We start from the raw sequence: 26462 nt of genomic DNA, 5'->3' as shown, positions 1-26462 counted from the left end.
ACCAGCCACCACACGGGCTTGACAGAGCGAGGTCTTGGTCCAGTGGCAAGGGTTAACCAAGATGACTGGAGATCTGCTCTGCTGCACGGACCCAGTGCGCTCACATATCGCAGTGTGGGCTGGGCCCGTGCTGCCCCTGGGCCCCGATCATATCGCTCTACAATCTCTTGCCGCACCTTCGCCCCGAGCTCGCCGCTCCTGCTGTACCTGCCCACGCTCCAATCAGCGACCTGGGCTGTGCTGACGTCCAATCCAATCGCCCTCTTCATAGCCGCCACCCTCCTGGACTGGCTCGCGCAGCGTCTTGCAGTGGTACAGCTCCTTTGATTGGCCCCGACCTGCCGCTGATGGTCTCTCGCAGGTCGGGGCCACCACACCGTCCAGGATAAATGGATAAATATTGGTCAGAACATTGGGGAGAACTCCCCTGCTCTTCTTAGAAATAGTGGCCGTGGCATCTTTTACGGCCACCTGAGAGGCAGACGCGGCCTCGCTTTAAAGTCTCATCCGAAAAAAGGCCTTTGATATTGCAGGCCGGGTGTCGGGAGAGCGGCTAGTGTTGGGGCATACTGTTGCACTGCGTTGCTGATCTGCCTCCGCACCAGCAGACAAGAGACAGACAGAGCGGAAACACATGGTCACGTGACCGTGACATCTCGGTCAATGTGACCCTGGCGCATGAAACGCACAGCGGGATAGGGGCACTGCTCACAGCTCGACATAATGACATCGTATGGGAGAGGTACATCATCAACTGCTACAACCTGCATTTATATAGCGCCTCTAACTTAGTGAAACGGCCCACGGCGCTTCACAGGAGCGATTATCAGACACAATTTGACACCGAGCCACATTAGGACAGGTGACCAAAAGCTTGGTCAAAGAGGCAGGTTTTACGGAGCGTCTTAAAGTAGGAGAGAGAGGTGGAGAGGTTTATGGAGGGAGTTCCAGAGCTTGGGGCCCAGGCAGCTGAAGGCACGGCCACCGATGGTGGAGCGATTAAAATCGGGGATGCTCAAGAGGCCAGAACTGGAGGAGCGGTTCGGGTGATTTATATACAAATACCCGGGAGTGAGGTACAGGTTGGAATCTAATCGAGGGGTTCGGGGGGTTTAAATATAGAATAACGGATACCTGGGAGTGAGTTACAGAATGGAATCTAATCGAGGGGTTCGGGGAGGTTATATATAGAATAACAGATACCTAGGAGTGAGTTACAGGCTGGAATCTAATCGAGGGATTCAGGGGGTTTATATATAGAATAACGGATACCTGGGAGTGAGTTACAGACTGGAATCTAATGGAGGGGTTCGGGGGGTTTATATATAGAATAACAGATACCCGGGAGTGAGTTACAGGCTGGAATCTAATCGAGGTGTTCGGGGGGGTTTATATATAGAATAACGGATACCCGGGAGTGAGTTACAGGCTGGAATCTAATCGAGAGGTTCAGGGGGTTTATATATAGAATAACGGATACCTACATGCTAGGAAGCAGTTTCTCCTCCCTCAGCCTCGGCTCCTTCACCGAAGTGGCCGTACTGACTGTGTGGCACAAGGCGGCGATCGCTGGCGGGCTGCTCGACTCTGGAGGCCGACGCATACGAACCCAATCCTCGCTGTCGCCCGATACGTCCCCACGGCGAGCTCTCCATTGGTGTGACTGGGCGGGGGTGAGGAGCACTGGCTGCAGCTTGCCCCCGCCCAACACAAGGGGTGCTGAGGCCCACTGAACCACGCCTGGGATTTGAACCGGGAGATCGGCGTGGCGAGTACTGCAAAGGGCAATCCCACCAGGGCTGCCCCACCCCCACCCCCCCGCCGACCCCCCGAGTTCCGCAGACTTCTAATAAAAAGGGAAAGTGCAGCAACCTCTCAGCAGGTGAGGCAGCATCGGTGGAGAGAGCGAGAGAGCGAGAGAGCGAGTTAACGTTTCAGGTCGATGGACTGGTGGACCCTGCCAGCAGTGACAATACCTCTCCAGATTTTTCATTTAACATTTAAACGCCTCTTCTCTTCTATTCCAAGACAAACCCCAAGAGGTGGAAATGCCAGTGCCTGCTCCAGTAGCCAAGTCACTGGATTCAATCGTGCAAATCAGCGGCATGAAACATTGCACAAGCATAAGCTCCTACATTAATGTTCCACACTACGGAGTCACGAGCAGCCAAGAACTGGAGCTGGGGAAGGTACAAATAAACTTTCTACGCCTTTTAACTCATCCATCTCAGTAACAACTTTTTGTGTCAAGTAGAGAATGAAATATCGACAGTGGTACAGCATGGGGTTAGATACAGAGTAAAGCTCCCTCTACACTGTCCCATCAAACACTCCCAGGGCAGGTACAGCACGGGGTTAGACACAGAGTAAAGCTCCCTCTACACTGTCCCATCAAACACTCCCAGGGCAGGTACAGCACGGGTTAGATACAGAGTAAAGCTCCCTCTACACTGTCCCATCAAACACTCCCAGGGCAGGTACAGCACGGGTTAGATACAGAGTAAAGCTCCCTCTACACTGTCCCATCAAACACTCCCAGGGCAGGTACAGCACGGGTTAGATACAGTGTAAAGCTCCCTCTACACTGTCCCATCAAACACTCCCAGGGCAGGTACAGGGGGTTAGATACAGAGTAAAGCTCCCTCTACACTGTCCCATCAAACACTCCCAGGGCAGGTACAGCACAGGTTAGATACAGAGTACAGCTCCCTCTACACTGTCCCCATCAAACACTCCCAGGGCAGGTACAGCATGGGGTTAGCTACAGAGTAAAGCTCCCTCTACACTGTCCCATCAAACACTCCCAGGGCAGGTACAGGGGGTTAGATACAGAGTAAAGCTCCCTCTACACTGTTCCATCAAACACTCCCAGGTGAATGGGCACAGGAACCTTTCAGCAACAGGTTGATACATTGTGGCCAAGAGTTTACTCTTTGGGTGCAAATTGTGCTCAAAACTGCACTAGTTTTATGAAGTGTTTTTTTATTCAAATGTTTTGGCTCAATCTCTCATGACCCAGTGCAGTCAGGCAGCTGTTTAGAACGTACTATTCCTGTGTTAACTTGGTTAACTTGGTGCAGTTTGATTGATGCAGCTGAAAATTGAGTTATCCCCAAAAATAAGCATTTTGAATCGCGGTGTCAATCCAGCACTTGTGATAACCTGATTTTAAATGACTGAAAATTATGTTTTTTTTAAAAAAGACGACACAGAACCATTACAACAGTGACTACACTCCAAAAACACTTCATTGGCTGTAAAGCGCTTTGGGACGTCCGGTGGTTGTGAAAGGCGCTATAGAAATGCAAGTCTTTTTTCCCCTGGAATATCGAAGGCTAAGGGGCGATTTGATTGAGGTTTTTAGGATTTTGAAAGGAATTGAAAGAGTAGAGAGAGAAAAACTTTTTCCGGTGGTGGGGGAGTCTCGCACAAGGGGACATAACCTTTGAATTAGAGCCAGGCCTGTCGGGAGAGAAGTTGGGAACAGTTTTATGCAACGAGTGATGAGGATTGGCCTGATAGGGCGGTGGGGGCAGATTCAGGAGTAGCCTTCAAAGGGGAATTAGAGAAACATTTGAAGGATAAAAAATTGCAGGGATATGGGGAAAGAACGGGGGTAATGGGGCGTCCTCGATTCCTCTTTGAAAGAGCCGGTGCGAACTCGATGGGCCGAATGGCCTCCTTCAGTGCTACACTGTTCTGTGGTTCTGTGACTTCCCCATGCTCCTTCTGCTAGTTACATTGGGCTACAGTAGTCAGTTTCTTAGTAAATTAACAAAAAGTATTTCGAAGCTTTGAAATTGTGTCCATGTGTCCTTGCACCTAAAAAAAGCAGCTTGATTTGTCGTGCCGCTTCGAAGGCCCACAAACAGCCGCAATTAGCAGACACTCGCCACGGTGATAAATTCGATCTGGGGGCGTGGCCAGCTTTATGGACGGGGCTGGCTTCCAGCGCGATATATTTTTTTTGAAACCGCGCAGAAGTTCGCGGGAACTCGAGTTACGCTGGACGTAACTTGCGCTTAACATTCCGCGATTTCATGGGCGACTTCGGGCGATCTGCTCTGAATGAGCCGAAACTCCAGACCATGTGCGCATTACATCGTGCAACGCTCCTGTTACACGGCAACTCATCCTCTGACTTGTAAACCATGTTATTGGAGATTTGCTGCTTTGTATTGATAGGGAAACAGAGCAGTCCTGCGAGAACTGTACATGTATTAGTGAGGCCACACCTGGAGTACTGCGTACAGTTTTGGTCTCCGTATTTAAGCAAGGAATATACTTGCATTGGAGGCTGTTCAGGGAAGGTTCACTAGGTTGATTCCTGAGATGAGGGGGTCGTCTTATGAAGAAAGGTTGAGCAGGTTGGGCCTCTACTCATTGGAGTTTAGAAGAATGAAAGATGATCTTATTGAAATATATAAAATACCGAGGGGGCTGGACAGGGTGGATGCAGAGAGGATGTTTCCAATCGTAGGGGAATATAGAACTAGGGGGCATAGTCTCAGAATAAGGGGCCGCCCATTTAAAGCGGAGATGAGGAGGAATTTCTTCTCTCAGAGGGTCGTGAATCTTTGGAATTCTCTGCCCCAGAGAGCTGTGGAGGCTGGGTCATTGAATATATTTAAGGTGGCGATAGACAGATTTTTGAGCGATAAGGGAGTGAAGGGTTATGGGAGCGGGCAGGGAAGTGGAGCTGAGTCCATGATCAGATCAGCCATGATCTTAGTGAATGGCGGAGCAGGCTTGAGGGGCCGAATGGCCGACTCCTGCTCCTATTTCTTATGTTCTTATAGTGTGTTTACACTTCTGTGAAGCACCTTGGGATGTTTTATTAGGTTAAAGGCGTTATAGAAATATAAGTTGCGCTTGTTATACTGCATCTGTGGCGTCGATTGTATATAAAAAATAAACTGGTATTATTGTAATGAGTGTTGGGTTCAGTTACAGGTCAAACTGAGATTCTTTCGGTGTTGTGTCTGAAGCGTCGAAGGCCATAATCTCCAATTGTTAGGGAAAGGGATGTCGCGATTGACTTGAGTTTAATTGCTGTGATGTAGGTTGTAATGTACTGGTCACTTTATAGAAACACAGAAATTTACAGCGCAGAAGGAGGCCATTTCGGCCCATTGTGTCCGCACCGGCCGACAAAGAGCCACACGGCCCTCGGTCAGCAGCCCTGAAGGTTACATATAAACCTATGAACAATGTCGGAAAGGTAAAGAGCACCCGGCCCAACCAGTCCGCCTGACGCAACTGCTACACCCGTTATACCGAAACATTCTACACTCCACCCCAACCGGAGCCATGTGATCTGGGATAAGACAGAAGCACCAGGAGTGAAGTGGTTCTTTTGTCACAACTGTTTTTGCGTCTGTAATAAAACGTATGGACTGTGACAGCTGGAGTATCACGCCCGCATATCCTGACGCACCACAAAGTCTCTGAGTGTGCTGTTTTGTAAGTTCAGGGACCTTGTATCACGTTCCGTGATTCCCATTAAGACTAAAAGTCAAGTCGCTGTTGAGTAGCCACTGGATCTGTACGAGTGCACTCGAGCAATCTTGCCTTTAATTTTTTTTTGCGTGCCCGGCCCCTTTAAGGGGCTGCGCGGGCCATTCACAACAACACGCATGCACGGTTTGTCCCATTTAGAGGCAGGCTGCGCGGGGACTGCAGGGCGCTGTGCTGCCATGCAGCTTAATGGGAAGATTGGGTGAGAGGCTGCAGATATTCTGGCTATGGCGATTTACGTTACTGGAGCTCTCTCTCCCTTGTGTTTTCACACTTCTTTCTGAAGTGTGACACAGAAAATCGAGCGTGACGGTTGGAGTGCGACAGAGAGGCTGTGACAGACAGGGAAGGTGCGACAGATGGATATAGGTTGATAGATGCGGTGCACAGGAGAACACGAGCTCTCTATGTAATCATGGTGATTCATTTATTAACCAACTCTCTGTCGTTGCTTTTCTGCTCCTTCAGGAATTGGAACAGATCAACGATTGGGGTGTGGATATCTTTAAATTGGGGGAATATTCCAGCAACCGACCTCTAACAGTTACTCTGTACGCCATCTTTAAGGTAAAAAAAAAAATTCTGTTTTAAGATATTTTCTATGTGATTTTGAGCAATTGTTTGGTGTTCGCTGCTTGCAGCCGGCTTGTTTGGCAAAATCCCGCCCGTGACGGATAATGCAATGCCACAAGCTGACGGTGTTGGGGGTGGTAACGGACACAAGGCGGGACTTCCTTTGCCAGCATGCGCAAAGTCTCGTGCTCCACTTCCCCTCGGGGGCGGGGCTGGGGTGCGAACCTCCGGGAATTTCCCAGTGATGCGCGCAGAGGCGTGCAGCGCAGGCGGGAACACAGGACCCTCCCCTTCTGTAATGTATTTGCTTCATGGGTTCTTTGCTTAAGAATTCACAGCAACACATTGCTATTCAGAACTAGTTGGTTTATCAGCAAAGGTTTAACAATCACACGACACATTACCGGTTCATCCATCGGCTCACAACCACCTGCCCCATCGTGGATCCCCCGAACCCAACTGGCTGGGGTTTTATTGAGTCCTGTGAACATCACGTGACTGGCTCAGCCACTCACAACTCAACAGCTCTATAACTATTTTGCGCAAAACATAAAATCAAATGCCCCCTTATTAAATGGACAGCAGAACCGACAAATTAAAACTTTTGAGCATAAAACAAAACCAAATTAGAATTTGGTTGCCGGGGCAATGATGCACTCCAGTCACTCCGGTGCCCATCTCTCGCGGAAGGCCGCAACCTGTGAGGATGCCCCCATTAAAGGGGGGGGGGAAGCACACTGGGGACTCTGCAGTAAGGAGAAGGGGGTCGCCGTGGCACCACTGCCGAGTGGGTTGCCGTGGCAACAGCCTGGCACAGAAGCGGCGGTGAGACCGTCTGCAACGGCACGGCACAGACCCTACGATACGAACGGGAGACGCGAATGACCAGAATTTCTCCCCCCTCAAGCGTTTTTTGTGCCCAATGGATTCAGACTGCCCCAGGCTCATTCCACAGCGGACCCTTTACTGTGAGACCAGACAGAGGGGTCTAGGCTTCGGTTCCACCGAGGTCCCAGAGGTGGAAGGCCAATGTCTCAACCCCTAATGTTGCCCGTCCTCTTCACCCCCCCCACCCCCCAAAGTCCTTCTGGAATTTTCGGATTTAACTTTAGACATTTCACAATTTGCCCAGAAGATTTGCAGCGAATCAGGTCAAAATTCTCCAAGTGATTTAGACGGGGCGTTATCGAAGGAACACGACTCTTCCCACATTCAACCCAACATAAACCAGAGGCGATCCAAAACTTGGCTGCCCCATGTCCTAACTCACACCGAGTCCCGATCACCCATCACCCCCTGTGCTCACTGCCCCATGTCCTAACTCGCACCGAGTCCCGCTCACCCATCACCCCCTGTGCTCACTGCCCCATGTCCTAACTCGCACCGAGTCCCGCTCACCCATCACCCCCTGTGCTCACTGCCCCATGTCCTAACTCGCACCGAGTCCCGCTCACCCATCACCCCCTGTGCTCACTGCCCCATGTCCTAACTCGCACCGAGTCCCGCTCACCCATCACCCCCTGTGCTCACTGCCCCGTGTCCTAACTCGCACCGAGTCCCACTCACCCATCACCCCCTGTGCTCGCTGCCCCGTGTCCTAACTCGCACCGAGTCCCGTTCCCCCATCACCCCCTGTGCTCACTGCCCCGTGTCCTAACTCGCACCGAGTCCCACTCACCCATCACCCCCTGTGCTCACTGCCCCGTGTCCTAACTCGCACCGAGTCCCGCTCACCCATCACCCCCTGTGCTCACTGCCCCGTGTCCTAACTCGCACCGAGTCCCACTCACCCATCACCCCCTGTGCTCACTGCCCCGTGTCCTAACTCGCACCGGGTCCCGCTCACCCAGCACCCCCTGTGCTCACTGCCCCGTGTCCTAACTCACACCCAGTCCCGCTCACCCATCACCCCCTGTGCTCACTGCCCCGTGTCCAAACTCACACCGAGTCCCGCTCACCCATCACCCACTGTGCTCGCTGACCTACATTGGTTCCCGGTTTAGCAACGCCTCAATTTCAAAATTCTCATCCTTGTTTACAAATCCCTCCATGGCCCTCGCCCCTCCCTATCTCTGTAACCTCCTCCAGCCTCACAACCCCCCAAGATATCTGCACTCCTCTAATTCTGCCCTCTTGAGCATCCCTGATTATAATCGCTCCACCATCGGTGGCCGTGCCTTCTGTTGCCTGGGCCCCAAGCTCTGGAACTCCCTCCCTAAACCTTTCCGCCTCTCTACCTCTCTCTCCTCCTTCCAGACGCTCCTTAAAACCAACCTCTTTGACCAAGCTTTCGGTCACCTGCGCTAATTTCTACTTATGCGACTCAGTGTCAAATAATACTCCTGTGAAGCGCCTTGGGATGTTTCTCTATGTTAAAGGCGCTATATAAATACACGTTGTTGCTGTTGACTGAACTTCCATTCTTTGCTCTGGCCTTGAAGCGGCGACAACTCTTGAAGACATTTAAGATTCCGGTCGAAACTTTCCTCATGTACATGGTGACTCTTGAAGACCATTACCGTGCCGAAGTGAGCTACCACAACAATTACCACGCTGCCGATGTGACCCAGTCCACACACGTCTTGCTCCTGTCACCAGCATTGGAGGTGAGTGTCAACGGGTTCGGAAGTGTATTGTTTATGTAAACGGATTGCTCCTATCTCAACCTCAAGGGGATGAATTTGTTCCATTTTTAATGTTCTCGGGTTTTTGGGCGTTGCTGGCAAGGCCGGCATTTATTGCCCATCCCTAATTGCCCCGTGAGAAGGTGGTGGTGAGCCGCCGCCTTGAACCGCTGCAGTCCGTGTGGTGAAGGTGCTCCCACAGTGCTGTTAGGGAGGGAGTTCCAGGATTGTGACCCAGCGACGATGAAGGAACGGCCGATATATTTCCCAGTCGGGATGGTGTGTGACTGGGAGGGGAACGTGGAGATGGTGGTGTTCCCATGCACCTGCTGCCCTTGTCCTTCTAGGGGGTAGAGGTCGCGGGTTTGGGAGGTGCTGCCGAAGAAGCCTTGGCGAGTTGCTGCAGTGCATCTTGTAGATGGTGCACACTGCAGCCACGGTGCGCCGGTGGTGGGAGGAGTGAATGCTTAAGATGGTGCATAGGATCCCAATAAATTCCAGAGCTTAGGTCCTTAGCAGTTAGAGGCACGGCCGCCAATGGCAGGGCGATGGAAATCGGGGATACACAAGAGGCCAGAATTGGAGGAGCGCAGAGATCTGGGAGGGTTGTAGGACTGGAGGAGATTACAGAGATAGGGAGGGGAGCGAGACCATGGAGGGATTTGAACACAAGGATCAAAATTTTAAATTTGAGGCACTGCCAAACTGGGAGCCAATGTAGAGCAGCAAGCACAGGGGGTGATGGGTGAGCGGGACTTGGTGCGAGTTAGGACACGGGGCAGTGAGCACAAGGGGGTGATGGGTGAGCGGGACTCGGTGCGAGTTAGGACACGGGGCAGCGAGCACAGGGGGTGATGGGTGAGCGGGACTTGGTGCGAGTTAGGACACGGGGCAGCGAGCACAGGGGGTGATGGGTGAGCGGGACTTGGTGTGAGTTAGGACACGGGGCAGTGAGCACAGGGGGTGATGGGTGAGCGGGACTTGGTGCGAGTTAGGACATGGGCAGTTAGTACAGGGGGTGATGGGTGAGCGGGACTTGGTGCGAGTTAGGACACGGGGCAGCAAGCACAGGGGGTGATGGGTGAGCGGAACTCGGTGCGAGTTAGGACACGGGGCAGCGAGCACAGGGGGTGATGGGTGAGCGGGACTCGGTGCGAGTTAGGACACAGGCAGTGAGCACAGGGGGTTTAACGTCTCATCTGAAAGACGGCACCTCCGACAGTGCAACACTCCCTCAGCACTGCACGGGTAGCGTCAGCCAAGATTTTTGTGCTCAAGTCTCTGGAGTGGGAAGGAAAGAAAGAAACTGACGTCTCCAGCACTAACTCAACCTTTCCCAGGATCTTAAAACAGTGGAACTCCTCCCCTCCCTCCGTCTTCCCTCCACCCCGCCCCCTTTACAATCTGCAAGCTTTTCAACTCCAAGTTTAGTGTCACTTTTACCATTATTCTCTGATTCTTTCCTACATTACAGCAGTGACTGCACTTCAAAAAAAGCACTTCATTGGCTGTAAAGCACTTTCAGGTGATCTGAGGATGTGAAAGGCGCTATATAAGTGCAAGTCTGTCTTTCTTCTTCTTCATCCCTGATTATAATCGCTCCACCATTGGTGGCTGTGCCTTCAGCTGCCTGGGCCCCAAGCTCTGGAACTCCCTCCCTAAACCTCTCTGCCTCTCTCCTCCTCCTTTAAGACACTCCTTAAAACCTCCCTCTTTGGCTTTTGGTCACCTGTCCGAATATCTCCTGTGGGCTCGGGGTCAAACTTTTGTTTGATAATTGCTCCTGTGGAAGCGCCTTGGGATGCTTCACTACGTTAAAGGTGCTATATAAATGCAGGTAGTTGTTGGTGTTGATCTCCTTCTCAGTCTCACTGCACTGTTGAGTCTTGGGGGTAGTAATTGCCCCCCCACCCACCCCGTTTCCATGGTTTTTACTGCAGCTGCGGTTCAGGTCGACATTTTCGCGAGTTTCTGCTCTTTGTTTTTTTTTGTTTTGATCCGAAAGTCGGTGTAAATGGGCGGCGGTGACGAGAGGGGCGGAGGTTGGGGCCGGTGTGGACCGGCCGCCGCGATGACATCATCACGGCGCCGCGTCACCACGGCTCGCCCCTTTACTTAAAGGGGAGAGCCTCCGCCATTTTTAAACTTCGGCCCATTGGGCTACCAGAGAGGGTTTCGGCCGGGCCAGCAGCCTGGCATCCAAGGGGGGGGTGCCAGGCTGCCTGTTGGCGGCCCAGCCAAACCCGGCGGCAGTCGGCCGACAAAAAGAAAACACGGCGGCGGCAGCGGCAGTGTGCCCGCCCCTTTAAGGGAAGCCGCCCCGCTGTTGCAGAAGGCCACGGCCTCATTGGACCACCGGGGAAAGCAGGTTGGGGTGTAATTCGGCGGTGTGCACGGTGATAATGCGCTTACCGCGGATCGGAGCAGCGGAGCAATAAGAGGGGGGTCGGGGCACCGCCGGGAAACCTGGGGGGGGGGGGCATTTGGGTGAGCAGCGGCCATTCTAAGAGTCGGTGGCCATGCTGTGGTGCTAACAGGCCTTAAGGTACGGGGCAACTTCAGCCCCTCAGTCTCTGCTCCTCAAACTTACAAACAACACGAGATCTTGACATTTAATGAAAGTACTGTCGATCGTTGGAATGACCACCTTTGCGTGGGATGTCAGGGAGCCTCAGCACAAGGTGATGTCCAACAGGATCAAGAAGCAGAAACAGGGGCTTGACAGGGTAGATGCAGGGAGGATGTTTCCCCCGGGCTGGGGAGCCTAGAGCCAGGGGTCACAGTCTCAGGGTAAGGGGTCGGCCATTTAGGACTGAGATGAGGAGGAATTTCTTCACTCGGAGGGTGGTGAATGTTTGGGATTCTCTGCCCCAGAGGGCTGTGGAGGCTCAGTCTCTGAGTATATTCAAGGCTGAGATCGATAGATCTTTGGACTACAGGGGAATCGAGGGATATGGGGATCGGGCGGGAAAGTGGAGCTGAGGTCGAAAATCAGCTGCAATCTTATTGAATGGCGGAGCAGGCTCTAGGGGCCAACTCCTGCTCCTACTTCTTATGTTCAGAAACAATCCTTTGGATACATCCCAGGATTGTTAGATAACCTGCTGATGTTTCCCGAGAATGGTCAGAAAGCCAGACGTTGATTTCTCCCCAACTCTGTCTTGCAGGCCGTCTTCACAGATCTTGAGATAATGGCTGCTATCTACGCCTCTGCAATCCACGATGTCGACCACCCAGGAGTCTCCAACCAGTTCCTCATTAATACCAGTGAGTAGTGTGGCAGGGCAACGGAGGGCCCAAGGGGCTCACTCCCGGGTATACCCCCCACCGAACCCCTCAACCAGATCCCAGCCAGTAACTCACTCCCGGGTATAAACCCCCTGAACCCCTCAATTAGATCCCAGCCGATAACTCACTCCTGGGTATGACCCTCCCTGAACCCCTCAACTAGATCCCAGCCAGTAACTCACTCCCGGGTATAACCCCCCTGAACCCCTCAATTAGATCCCAGCCGATAACTCACTCCTGGGTATAACCCCCCCTGAACCCCTCAACTAGATCCCAGCCAGTAACTCACTCCCGGGTATAACTCCCCTGAACCCCTCAATTAGATCCCAGCCGGTAACTCACTCCCGGATATCCGTTATTGTATAATTGTTTTTAAATAATCATTGATTTATGCCCCAGGAATGATTTTGATTTAAATGTACTGGAGGGATTTTGCAAATGTTTTCGATATTTGGATAATTACCGTTCAATGTTTTCTCTCCTCTCTCCTCCCGTCTTTGCTGACTGTCTCTTTCATTCTTTCATTTCCCTCTGTCTCCCCTTTCATTCTCTCTGCATCCTTCCTTCGTTTCTCTCCCTTTCTCCATCACATTCCTCCGTCACCCCTTTCTTTCCATCTCCCCTTTCTCACTCTGCCTGTCCCTTACTTCCTATCCCTCCCCAACTCCCCTATCTCTTCCTGTCTTCCCCGCCCCCTCTATCTCTCCCCCCCGCTATCTCTCCCCCCCGCTATCTCTCCCCTTTTTTCTTTCCCTCCCTCCTTCTTTCTCTCCCTCCATCTCTCTCTCCCTCCATCTCTCTCTCCCTCCATCTCTCTCTCCCTCTATCTCTCTCTCCCTCACTCTATCCCACTGTCTATCTTTCTCTCCTTCTCTCTCACCCTCGATCTCTCTCGCCCTCGATCTCTCCCTCCATCTATCTTTCTATCTATATCACCATCCCCTCCCTCTCTCCCTCTCTCCCTCGCTCTCTCTCTATCTCTCTCTCTCCCTCCCTCCCACCCTCTCTCACTCCCACCCTCACGCCCTCCTCACTCCCTCATTCCCTCCCTCACTCCCTCCCTCTCTCTCCCTCACTGTCTCCCTATCTCTCTCCCTCCATCTCTCCCTCTCTCCCTCACTGTCTCCCTCACTGTGTGTGTGTCTCTCTATCTCTCCCCCTCTCTCTCTCCCCTCACTCTCTCCCCCTCTCTGTCTCCCCTCTCTGTCTCCCCTCTCTGTCTCCCCTCACTCTCTCCCCTCACTCTCTCCCCTCACTCTCTCCCCTCACTCTCTCCCCTCACTCTGCCTCCCTCACTCTATCTCCCCTCACTCTCTCCCTCACTGTGTGTGTCTCTCTCTCTCTCTCTCTCTCTCTCCCCTCACTCTCTCTCCCTCTCTCCCTCACTCTCTCCCTCACTCTCTCCCTCACCCTCTCCCCTCACTCTCTCTCCCTCTCTTTCTCACTCTGTCTCCCTCACTCTATCTCCCCTCACTCTCTCCCCTCACTCTCTCCCTCACTGTGTGTGTCTCTCTCTCTCTCTCTCTCTCCCCTCACTCTCTCTCCCTCTCTCCCTCACTCTCTCCCTCACTCTCTCCCTCACCCTCTCCCCTCACTCTCTCTCCCTCTCCCCCTCACTCTCTCCCCCTCACTCTCTCCCCCTCACTCTCTCCCCTCACTCTCTCTCTCCCTCTCTCTCTCCCTCACTGTCTCTCCCTCACTGTCTCTCCCTCACTCTCTCTCCCCTCCCTCCCTCTCTCCCTCCCTCTCTCCCTCCCTCTCTCCCTCCCTCTCTCCCTCCCTCTCTCCCTCCCTCTCTCCCTCCCTCTCTCCCTCCCTCTCTCCCTCCCTCTCTCTCTCCCTCTCTCTCTCCCTCACTGTCTCTCTCCCTCACTCTGTGTGTCTCTCTCTCTCCCCCTCAATCTCCTTCTCTCTCTCCCTCTCTCTCTCCCTCACTGTCTCTCTCCCTCACTGTGTGTGTCTCTCTCTCTCCCCCTCACTCTCTCCCCCCTCACTCTCTCCCCCCCTCCCCCCCGCTCCGTTGTGTGGTGCAGACTCTGACCTCGCCCTGATGTACAATGACACCTCAGTATTGGAGAATCATCACCTGGCCGTGGGCTTCAAGTTGCTCCAGGAGGAGAACTGCAACATCTTTCAGAACCTGTCCAAGAAGCAGTTTCATAACTTTCGCAAAATGGTTATTGACATGGTGAGCACCCCAATATCCGGCAAGGACCAGATTCAGCCATCAAACTCATCCCTCTCATACCCAAACTCATGCCCCCTTGGCCAGCCCAGCGACCAGCTGCACTTTGAACACAATTATTTGGCAGATTACTCCAAACAGATTGCCCCCTTCGATTTAAAAAAATATATTTCCTAATATCTGTTTTAAATTTACATTTCTTGAATTTAATTTGATGTTCTCAACTGCCTTGAAGTAATGCTCTGCGTTCACCTTATCTTGAACATTTAACATTTGGTACATTCAGTTAGGTCCCCCTAACCTTCTCCCTCGACTGCAGAGATTGAATTCATAAGAACATAAGAAATAGGAGCAGGAGTCGGCCATTCGGCCCCTCGAGCCTGCTCCGCCATTTAATAAGATCGTGGCTGATCTGATCATGGACTCAGCTCCACTTCCCTGCCCGCTCCCCATAACCCTTCACTCCCTTATCGCTCAAAAATCTGTCTATCTCCGCCTTAAATATATTCAATGACCCAGCCTCCACAGCTCTCTGGAGCAGAGAATTCCACAGATTTACAACCCTCTGAGAGAAGAAATTTCTCCTCATCTCAGTTTTAAATGGGCGGCCCCTATTCTGAGACTATGTCCCCTAGTTTTAGTTTCCCCTATGAGTGAAAATATCCTCTCTGCATCCACCTTGTTGAGCCCCCTCATTATCTTATAAGTTTCAATAAGATCACCTCTCATTCTTCTGAACTCCAATGTGTAGAGGCCCAACCTTTCCTCATAAGTCAACCCCCTCATCGCCGGAATCAACCGAGTGAACCTTCTCTGAACAGCCTCCAATGCAAGTATATCCTTCCTTAAATACGAAGACCAAAACTGTACGCAATACTCCAGGTGTGGCCTCACCAATACCCTGTCCTTATAACTCAGCCCTGTTCCTCCCTTTCCAGTAGATGGACTCCCAACATGGTGCTCTGAGAGGTCGGAGCAGTGGGTTGTGAGCTTTGAGCTCTGTCCAGCTTGTACTGTTCATATATTGCAACACTTCCCTTTATCCACTGCTTCCCCAGATATTGAAGGCGATGATTCTCTCGCCACACGCAGCTCCCAAAGTCCTCCTCTGTTAATTCTGCTCCATTCATTGTGTACCAATGTTACACATTTTTCACTCTAGACTGTTCCTTTGAAAGGGCGCCTCATGGCGAGACTCCCTCTTGTTTTTACAATTGGTAATTGTTCTCTCTCTCTCTCTCTCTCTAACACTCCTGATCTAGGTCCTGGCAACAGACATGACCAAGCACATGAACTTGTTGGCAGACTTAAAGACAATGGTGGAGACAAAGAAAGTTACAAGTTTAGGAGTCTTGCTGCTGGATAATTACACGGACAGGATCCAGGTACAGACTCCCCCTCTACTGCACCCAGCTGTTAAATTACAATTCTACTTCTCCATAAACTATTTCCTGTTGTCTCAATTGTTGGTCACACTTTTTTTGTAAATATTTTAAACATTGATATTCCATATGTAAACAGTAACAGTCACATGGTGCTATAAAGTCACATGGTGCAGTACCCCAGTGTTATACAGTGACAGACCTGTACCCACCAGTACTGTACCCCAGTGTTATACAGTGACAGACCTGTACCCACCAGTACTGTACCCCAGTGTTATACAGTGACAGACCTGTACTCACCAGTACTGTACCCCAGTGTTATACAGTGACAGACCTGTACCCACCAGTACTGTACCCCAGTGTTATACAGTGACAGACCTGTACCCACCAGTACTGTACCCCAGTGTTATACAGTGACAGACCTGTACCCACCAGTACTGTACCCCAGTGTTATACAGTGACAGACCTGGACCCACCAGTACTGTACCCCAGTGTTATACAGTGACAGACCTGTACCCACCAGTACTGTACCCCAGTGTTATACAGTGACAGACCTGTACCCACCAGTACTGTACCTCAGTGTTATACAGTGACAGACCTGTACCCACCAGTACTGTACCCCAGTGTTATACAGTGACAGACCTGTACCCACCAGTACTGTACCCCAGCGTTATACAGTGACAGACCTGTACCCACCAGTACTGTACCCCAGTGTTATACAGTGACAGACCTGTACCCACCAGTACTGTACCCCAGCGTTATACAGTGACAGACCTGTACCCACCAGTACTGTACCCCAGTGTTATACAGTGACAGACCTGTACCCACCAGTACTGTACCCCAGTGTTATACAGTGACAGACCTGTACCCACCAGTACTGTACCCCAGTGTTATACAGTGACAGACCTGTACCCACCAGTACTGTACCCCAGTGTTATACAGTGACAGACCTGTACCCACCAGTACTGTACCCCAGTGTTATACAGTGACAGGGTGGTGTGTGAGTGGTGATGAGGATTGAAGCGAAGCCTGTGGACTTTGCATTGAGATTTTTGATTCCCCGGGGGTTATTGGTGTAACTGAGTCTGTCAGTGATCAGAGAGGCCATAGAGGGAGTGCAGCGAAGGTTCACCAGACTGATTCCTGGGTTGGCAGAACTGTTGTATGAGGAGAGATTGGGTCGAGTAGGCCTGTATTCACTAGAGTTTAGAAGAATGCGAGGGGATTTCATTGAAACATATAAAATTCTGACGGGGTTGGATAGACTGGATGTGGGGAGGATGTTTCCCCGGGGCTGGGAAGTCTAGAACAAGGGGTCACAGTCTCAGGATACAGGGTAGGAAATTTAGGACCGAGATGAGGAGAAATGTTTTCACTCAGAGGGTGGTGAACCTGTGGAATTCTCTACCATAGAAGGCTGTGGAGGCCAGGTCACTGAATATATTTAAGAGGGAGATGGATAGATTTCTCGAAACAAAAGGCATCAAGGGGTATGGGGAGAAAGCGGGAATATGGTGTCGAGATAGAGGATCAGCCATGATCATATTGAATGGCAGTGCAGACTCGAAGGGCCGAATGGCCGACTACTGCTCCTATTTTCTATGTGTCTATGTTTCCCCACAGGTTCTCCAGAACATGGTGCATTGTGCTGACCTCAGCAATCCCACCAAGCCCCTGCACATTTACCGGTGCTGGGTGGATAAAATAATGCTGGAGTTCTTCCAGCAAGGAGATCGGGAGCGCGATATCGGGATAGAAATCAGCCCGATGTGCGACAAACACACTGCTTCTGTCGAGAAGTCCCAGGTTAGTCGGCAGAATCTCGGAGACGGTGAAGGGACAGGGGCAAGTACTTGGGGTTGAACACTAGCCCTCCGGAATTGGCCGGGGGTCTCCAGGACCCCCTCGCAAGCAATCGTAGGCAGGTGGCGGAGGAAAACATTGGGAGGCCGGAAATTGCCCTCCGCTCCATTTATAAAGTGTTCTGTCCGCCCAATGCACGGGGCAGGCCATCCGGGGGGCATTCAGCTCTTTGGGGTTTTTTGGAGTGGGGCGGAAGTGCGGGCGGGTCGGAGTGGTCAGTTAAAGGCGAATGCCGCACCAGCGAGGGGCCGGGCCAACGACCCGCTACCCGAGAGGGGTCGCCGGGGCTGCCTATCAGCGACCCGGCCGAACCTGTGGCCGCCGTCGTCACGCCGACCTGGCAGTCGGTCGACAATTAAAATAAAATGGCGGCCGTGGCAGTGCGCCTTCCCCTTTAAGGGCAGTCGTGCTGCCCAGCCACAGGCAGCGTCCCGCCAGGGGAGAGCTGTCGGGGGCAGCGAGTTGCGGCCCATCCGCTCCCTCGGGGCAATTTCCCACGCGGGGCGGAAAGGGGGTCAGCGCCGGTCGGTGAGGGGTCACCACGTGGCAGTCCCATACACCGCTCCAAAAATAACGAAAGGCAATTTACAAATTGGAGGCCCCGCTGCTCCAGCCGAGCGATGAGTCCTCACCGACGTGTGGCCGTCTCTCTGAGCCGGGCACGGCTCCTATAGAAAGGGGCATTTTCAGCCCATGTGTTTTTAACCTTTTTTTTTTGCACGCTTTTTATTGGTTAGAAAAAATTTTGGAGTTGGGGAGAGAAGGCTGTTTGATTGACAGTCGGGAGATGAAGAGTGTATTCACTTTCCAATTGGTCATGGGAAGGTGGGGCCCCATGGGGATGGGCGTGTCAAGCGACCTATAGCGAGAGAGTGGGATGGGGCTGTAGGAAGCAGGGCGCCATCCAATGAAATCTCCCGGAGAGTTTTAACACTGAGCAGGTTGTCACATATTATTTTCCCACCTCCTGTGTGTCGGTTCTGGTCCGTCTGTAACTTTCACCTCTGGGTCTGTCTGTAACTCTCACCTCTGGGTCTGTCTATCTCTCACCTCTGGGTCTGTCTGTAACTCTCACCTCTGGGTCCGTCTGTAACTCTCACCTCTGGGTCCGTCTGTAACTCTCACCTCTGGGTCTGTCTGTAACTCTCACCTCTGGGTCTGTCTGTAACTCTCACCTCTGGGTCTGTCTATCTCTCACCTCTGGGTCTGTCTGTATCTCTCACCTCTGGGTCTGTCTGTATCTCTCACCTCTGGCTCTGTCTGTAACTCTCACTTCTGGCTCTGTCTGTAACTCTCACCTCTGGGTCTGTCTGTAACTCTCACCTCTGGGTCTGTCTGTAACTCTCATCTCTGGGTCTGTCTGTAACTCTCACCTCTGGGTCTGTCTGTAACTCTCACCTCTGGGTCTGTCTGTAACTCTCACCTCTGGGTCTGTCTGTAACTCTCACCTCTGGGTCTGTCTGTAACTCTCACCTCTGGGTCTGTCTGTAACTCTCATCTCTGGGTCTGTCTATCTCTCACCTCTGGGTCTGTCTGTAACTCTCACCTCTGGGTCTGTCTATCTCTCACCTCTGGGTCTGTCTGTAACTCTCACCTCTGGGTCTGTCTATCTCTCGCCTCTGGGTCTGTCTGTAACTCTCACCTCTGGGTCTGTCTGTAACTCTCGCCTCTGGGTCAGAAGGTTGTGGGTTCAACTCCCATTCTTTAGGTCATAATTGTGGGAGCGCCATCATCACATGGACTGACTGTAGCGGCTCAAGGAGGAAGCCCTCCATCACCACCTCAGGGCAACAGGAGTTGGACAATAAATGCTGTCACACCCCTCCCCCAGCACCCTGTGTCACTGACTGTATCTCTACTGATAATCCAACTCCCTCACACTGTCACTCAGTAACCCCTCTCCCCCAACGCCCTGTGTTACTGACCGTATCTCTACTGATAATCCAACTCCCTCACACTGTCACTCAGTAACCCCTCTCCCCCAATGCCCTGTGTTACTGACTGTATCTCTACTGATAATCCAACTCCCTCACACTGTCACTTAGTAACCCCTCTCCCCCAGCGCCCTGTGTTACTGACTGTATCTCTACTGATGTTAATCCAGCTCCCTCACACTGTCACTCAGTAACCCCTCTCCCCCAGCGCCCTGTGTTACTGACTGTATCTCTACTGATGTTAGTCCAGCTCCCTCACACTGTTCGATTCGGTAGGTTCCTGAAACCTGTTTCCCCATTCGGGTCATCAATATTCAGAACTGAAAAGAAAAATATTAAAAGGAAATTGGCGGTGGCTCGGAAGTATCAAACTATTACAATGAACTCTAATTATGATTTAGAATTAAACTAGTTCCGCACTGTAAGGCTCATTCTGCAAACCTCCACTGCCCTCTACTGGCCATTTCTGTAGCATTATGCCAGAGGATTCAATAACCCTAACCAGCATCCAGGGTTGACCTAGCCTCTCCAGGAATTAAAGATGAATTTCCTGTTAGAACTGTGGTTTGGGGGGGTGGGGGTGGGGGGGGAATCCATAGAGGGGTGGGGGGGTGGGGGGGAATCCATAGAGGGGTGGGGAGGTATTAAGGGAATTGTGTGTTTTTTTTCCACTTGAGCTCATAATGCAGGCTGACACTTCAGTGCAGTGCTGAGGGAGCGCCGCACTGTCGGAAGGGCAGTACTGAGGGAGTGCGGCACTGTCGGAAGGGCAGTACTGAGGGAGTGCGGCACTGTCGGAGGGGCAGTACTGAGGGAGCACCGCACTGTCGGAGGGACAGTACTGAGGGAGTGCGGCACTGTCAGAGGGGCAGTACTGAGGGAGCGCCGCACTGTCGGAGGGGCAGTACTGAGGGAGCACCGCACTGTCGGAGGGGCAGTACTGAGGGAGTGCTGTACTGTCAGAGGGGCAGTACTGAGGAAGCGCCGCACTGTCGGAGGGGCAGTACTGAGGGAGTGCTGCACTGTCAGAGGTGCCGTCTTTCAGATGAGACATTAAACCGAGGCCCCGTCTGCCCTCTTAGGTAGACGTAAAAGATCCCACGGCACTGTTTCGCAGAAGAGCAGGGGAGTTCTCCCCGGTGTCCAGGCCAATATTTATCCCTCAATGAACATCAGTAAAATAGATGCTCTGGGTCATTATCACATTGCTGTTTGTGGGAACTTGTGCGCAAATTGGCTGTCGTCTTTCCCACATTACAACAGTGGGAAGTTCATTGGCTGTGAGGCATTTTGGGGTATCCTGAGGTTGTGAAAGTTGTTATATAAATGCAAGTCTTTCTTGGGGTCTTTGAGAATTTAGTTATAAAAATATTGGAGATGTGAAAAAATGCTATTTGACTGGGTGGGGCAGTTGGATGCATAGAATCACAGAAATTTACAGCACGGAAGGAGGCCATTTGCCCATCGTGTCCGTGCCGGCCAACAAAAAGCTATCCAGCCTAATCCCACTTTCCAGCTCTTGGTCTGTAGCCCTGTAGGTTACGGCTCTTCAAGGTCACATCCGAGATGTAGGTAGTCATGTGACGAAGCCTCCAGGAATATCTCCGTGGTGGGTAGAGGGGGAGGTGGATCTTTCTGAGTCACAGCCCAGGAGAAGAGAGTGCAGATACAGAGAAACTATTCCCTCTGGTGGGGGGAGTCCAGAACAAAGTACAGGACCTTAAAATTAGAGCCAGGCCGTTCAGGGTGATGTCAAGGAGCACTTCTTCACACAAAGGTCCGTGGGAATCAGGAACTCTCTTCCCCTAAAAAGGTCAATTGGAGGTTTCAAGACTGAAATCGATTGGGCGGGATTTTCGGCTTTGCTGATTTCGGGCGGTAATGGCGACGGGGCGGTGAAGCTTGCGCCCGGGAACAGTTTGTGCCTCAGTCAGTAACATTGGGCAGCTGGGTCCCGAGTGTGGGGCGGAGCACTAAGGGAGGCGTTACACACCGGTCTCAGGGCGCTAGGCTAGGCTGAGCAAGCGAAAATCCTGAGCTATAAACAGTCGGCCTGGGAGCTCTCTGAGAGGGGCCCGAGGAGAAGATAAACCTGGAAAAAAACACCAAAAATATTCCCAATACACACGCCACACCACCACAACATCAATCGCAAAATAAATAAAAGAAAAAGCAATCACACTGACCCGAGGTGGACCTCGCTGCTGCCGGTATTGGCCCCACTTTCACACGCATTCCCGGCAGGGCGCGTTCCTCGGCCCTACGGGTCGGGCAGGAGGCAAAAATTGAGCCAGTGTCGCAACCAGCGGCGTTACACACCGTCTCGCCTCCCCCGGGCGGTAACACTCCGCACCCTGCCAATACCGGCCCTGAAACCCCCGGCGGAGCGCTGGCAGCTGGTCGCCCGCCCGGGAGAGCTCACCGTCGCCATTGCCGCCCCTCTGGGGGTAAAACCCAAGGCTTTTGTTTGGTAAAGGTAGGAAGGGACACGGAGCGATGGGGGGAAATGGAGCTGAGGTACAGATCAGCCACGATCTCGTTGAGTAGAGGGTCAGAGCGACTCCTAGGTCAGCAAGAGAAAGGTGAACCATTTTCCTGATTAAATTGTCCTTGTTCTCTCTCTCCCGACAGGTTGGGTTTATTGATTTTATCGTGCACCCTCTGTGGGAGACCTGGGCGGACCTGGTGTACCCAGATGCCAAGGTGATACTGGACAACCTGGAGGACAACCGCGACTGGTTCCACAGCATGGTGCCCCGCACCCCGCCCTTGAGGGATGTTATGTTGGACAGCTCCAGCGTGTCCCAGCGGTTGCTGCTGGACCTCGCCTCGGTCAGCCGCCGGAGCACGGAGCCCAGCTCGTTCGAGGAGATGTACAGCTGTAGCAGCCCGGACACCAGCTTCTCCGAGTCGGACAGCCAGGACACCGCCGACCGGACCGCCGCCTACAGCAGCTGGCCAGCGGGCAGCCCTCGGTCCCGGGCTCTGGCCGAAGGCAGTGAGCCGGCCAACGCCTCCCCGGACTCCACCGACTCGTGGAGCAGCTTGCCTGAAGCCAAGCTCCCCGAGAACCTGGCCAGCCCGAGCGGCCGGCTCAAGCCCCAGGCCCCCGGGGGACTGCAGCAGTTTGCGGAGGAGACGCCGGAGGAGAGCGAGTTAATGCGGACACACAATCCTGGGGAGGGGGAAGGCACACAGCCCCCACTGGGCACATAACCAGCTGTCCCCCTCCCAGATTCCACAATAAATCCTTTATTTTTCTGGTATGGAAACACACATCAGCCGCTGCTGGGATCCGCTGCCCGCTGCTCCCAGATTGTGTGTTTGTTGCTCAGACGGGAATTGACGAGTTGGCCTGAGACAACGAACAACAGTTCCAAACAAACCCCAAACACAGGGCGCGGGGGATTCCTCTCTCTCTCTCTCTCTCTGGGTGCCAGAGGTGCAGAACATTGCAAAAGCGAGCCCTAGGGTTGCTGCGGGAAAGGGACCGGACTCGAGAAGCAATTATCGTCAAGCCAGCTCGGACAGAAAGAGAGAGACACGTTTATATTTTTCGTTTTTTAAAATATTTTCAGCAAAAAAAGAAGACAAAAAAACAAAGCAAAGGAGAGTGTGTGTTTTGAGGTGTAGCTGGGACCAGGGGAGAGCGGCGCCGCTGGGCTGCCCAGAACTGTCGCTCGCACCGCAAGGGTTTGCAATCTTGGATGGTGTCTGAGTCCAGCACCGGACTGGAGGACGCAACAAACCAGATGCTTTTTTAAATTGAGTTGTAAAATGACAGCGGCGTAACGGGACTTTTATTCGGGAAGAAAAAAAAGTTTAAAAGGAGGTTTCGTCAATCCTTTTAAAAAAACAAGTGATCTGTATTTTTCTTAAATGAATATTTTTAGCAATTTTTTTTACACAGTTTGACTTGTGATTATGTGAGTCTTGGATTGGACCATGTTGACTGCTGCGCTTGATTTGTCTGTCTGTGTGTGAGTGTCTGTGTGTGTGAGAGAGAGAGAGTGTGTGTGTCTCTGAGAATGTGTGTGTCTCTGTGTGTCTGTGTGTGTGAATGTGTGTGTGTGTCTGTGTGAGAGTGTGTGTGTCTCTGTGAGTGTGTATGTCTCTCTGTCTGTGTGTGTGTGTGTGTCTCTGTGTATGTCTGTCTGAGTGTGTGTGTGTCAAAGAGTGTGTGTGGCGTGTGTGTGTGTGTTTGCGTCTGTGTCTGTAGGTTTGTGTGTGTGTGTGTGTGTGGGGGGGGGGGATGTGTCTGTGTGATGGAGGAATGGTTAACGTGCGATGTTGGTTTTCAGTTACAATCTGTCTCTCTCTGCTCCCACTACATCATTCGACTTCGCATTAATAATCTCCCCAAACACCAACCATTGCTTGTTTCTTAGTTAAAAGCAAAGCTGCGGTGGGGGCGGGGGGCGGATATATTTACCAAACAACAAACAAAACCTCATTACAGCAGACTCGGAGTAGTGGCGGGGGGGGGGGGGTTAGGTTCAGGATGGAGACCCCCAGCAAGGTTGGGGGGGGGGGGCACCATCACAGAACTCATTAGTTGAACACGTTGAATTTGGGCACTCTCTTTGACCTAGAGCGTGTTTTCACGTCAGTCGTTGCGAGGGAGGCTTTGGTACATGTTTTGCCCCTGTCCCTTTGGTTAAACATGCCCCTCGGGCCGATGTGTGGGGTGCGGCTGCAGGAACCAGGAGAACCCCTCGAAGGGGAAGTTTAGCTATTCAAACCCGCTGAGAGATTACAAGTTAAAGGAGAGACACACTTAACTGCAGAATTGGAAGTGAGAATGAGGTGGTCTGTGATTGTGAGGGTTATCTTACAAAGTATCACAAAGTATTTACAGCCCAGAAACAGGTCATTGGGCCCCCACCGCTCCGTGCCGGGGTTTATGCTCCACACCAGCCCCCTCCCACCCCTCTTCATCTCACCCACCCCCCTCAGCATAACCCTCTATTCCTTTCTCCCTCATGTGTTTATCCAGCTTCTCTCAAAACGCATTGCTATTATTCGCCTCAACTCCTCCCTGTGGCAGCGAGTTCCACATTCTCACCGCTCTCTGGGTGAAGAAGTTTCTCCTGAATTCCCCATTGGATTTATTAGTGACTGTCTGATATTGATGGCCCCGAGTTCTGGTCTCCCCTACAAGTGGAAACATTTTTTCTATGTCGCCCCTATCGAACCCTCCCTTTCATAATCTTAAAGACCTCAATCAGGTCACGTGTCGGCCTTCTAGAGAAAAGAGGCCCAGCCTGTTCAGTCTGTCCTGATGAGTATAACCTCTCAGTTTTGGTTTGATTTCAGTCAATCTTTTCTGCACCTTCTCCAGTGCCTCTGTATTTTATAATATGGAGACCAGAACTGTGCACCGTCACTTAATGATTGAAAGGGAAGCCCCTTCTGCCATGGACACCCTGCCTGCCCCTGAGATCACAGTCTCTAGAACTGTGAAACCATGGCTGATTACAGCCCGTCAAAGGTGACCCGTGCTCTAGATACATTGGTGAAGGCAGCGAAAGCTGGTGATAAGGATGGCACGATTGGCCTGCAATGTCTCTTCGATCCAAGCCCCAAAGGCAGTAAACACCACATGCAGAAATATTTTAATGGTCCATCTCCTCCCCCCTCACCCCCTTCCCTCCACCCCCCCCCTCCCATTTGCCCCTTCCCTCCCCCCACAACTGGATTAATTCAGACCCCAAGTTTCCCTTTGGCTTCCTTTTTAAGATGCATCCATTTTGTGGATGAACACCGTTGATCCTCATTCTGACATTCCTGTTTCATCCAAACGGCGTTCCGCTCCGTGTCATAAACTCTCTTGTGAAGCCCAGTTCACCTATTTCACTCCCATCCACACCATGGCTTCAGCAAGGTCACGGAAATCAGACCAGAATTCCATGGCGATGTCCTATCTTGTATAGAATCCGAACCGCAAGAGAGAGTCCCCAGGGTGCGCCCCAGAGGAGAGCTGCACCCAATAACATTGGGAGAGTCGGGAGAAAGCCGGGGGGATGGGGTTTAAGAAAGGGCTCCAGAGGCTGGAATCCAGACATTTGAGTGTTACAGGGAAGGCCAGAGTCTGAGTTGGTTGGGATTCCCTCCACCATGTGGAACGCACTAAGACGCCCACCCCCACCCTCCTCAGGATCCAATTCCATGCCGAATTTGTCCATCCGCGCCTCCCTCCGTCCCCGGAGGATCAATCTTTGCTGTTCCAAACCACGTTTCCAGTCTGAAGAAAATTCTGCACCACAGGAATCATCTTTATTTAATTTTCCATTCCCAATTCGTTTACGACCATAAGAAATAGGAGCAGGAGTCTTTGCACAAGGCTTTGGGTGGAGCTGGGGCCTTCAGCCAGTGTTTAAGCGGTGGTGAGTCTAAAACCTCCCGTTGTGACTGTGGAATGTAGAACCAGAGAATGCTGGAAATCTCAGCGGGCCAGGCAGCATCTGTGCAGAGAAAGTGGAGTTAACGCTTCGGGTCTGACGAAGGATCACCGACCTGAAACTCTAACTCCGCCTTCTCGCTCCGCTGAGATTTCCAGCATTTTCTGTTTTTATTCCAGATTCCAACATCGGCAGTATTTGACTTTTGGACTGTTTGTCTCTCGGGGTGAAGGCTCCACAGGAAACCGTCTTCTCCCCGCCCCTGTGAAATTCAGCCCGCTGGATAACCCTTACCTGACCTGTTCTGCAGAAGCTGGAGCAGACCCTGGAGGGCTGCTAGTGTTCTCAATGGGCCGGCTCCAGGGGCCAGCTGAATTGGCCCTGTCTGCGCGAACGCGTTTGGTCGCAGGTCCCACGGGCCAACAGGGAGGTTCTGAGAAGGTCCCCTCGCCGGAGTCGAACTTAACCCATTCGCCTCGGGAACAAGATGAGGCTCAGTGGGCAGGGCCCTTGGAACTGATTTCTTGAAATGGTGCGTTTTGGTTTGGAACCCACACCCAAACCGCCCCAGCAGCCTTGCTCCAGCCCTCGCTGGGACCACTTACCCCTGGGAGAGCCTTCCATTCTGTAGTCACCACCAGTGTTACCTGTTAACCGTCAACATTCGGGCACATTCAGGGTGGCAATTCGCCTGT

General features: G+C 52.2%; 1 protein-coding gene across 3 annotated transcripts in view; it reads left to right on the top strand.

Moving 5' to 3' along the window:
- Positions 1–23830, top strand: part of LOC139228500 (3',5'-cyclic-AMP phosphodiesterase 4C-like) — a 101468-nt gene extending 77638 nt beyond the window's left edge. For all 3 annotated transcript variants that reach the window (XM_070859567.1, XM_070859566.1, XM_070859568.1), the window contains 8 exons: positions 2029–2189; positions 5986–6084; positions 8532–8696; positions 11882–11981; positions 14036–14190; positions 15450–15572; positions 17193–17375; positions 21998–23830. In XM_070859567.1, coding sequence (XP_070715668.1) covers positions 2029–2189; positions 5986–6084; positions 8532–8696; positions 11882–11981; positions 14036–14190; positions 15450–15572; positions 17193–17375; positions 21998–22582 — 1571 coding nt within the window. In that variant the 3' untranslated portion in view covers positions 22583–23830. The remainder of the gene's footprint in view (positions 1–2028; positions 2190–5985; positions 6085–8531; positions 8697–11881; positions 11982–14035; positions 14191–15449; positions 15573–17192; positions 17376–21997) is intronic.
- The last annotated feature ends 2632 nt before the right edge of the window (positions 23831–26462 follow it).

The sequence above is a fragment of the Pristiophorus japonicus genome, chromosome 18 (assembly GCF_044704955.1).
Source record: "Pristiophorus japonicus isolate sPriJap1 chromosome 18, sPriJap1.hap1, whole genome shotgun sequence".
Lineage (NCBI taxonomy): Eukaryota > Metazoa > Chordata > Chondrichthyes > Pristiophoridae > Pristiophorus > Pristiophorus japonicus.
This window is presented reverse-complemented; position numbering and strand designations above follow the sequence as displayed.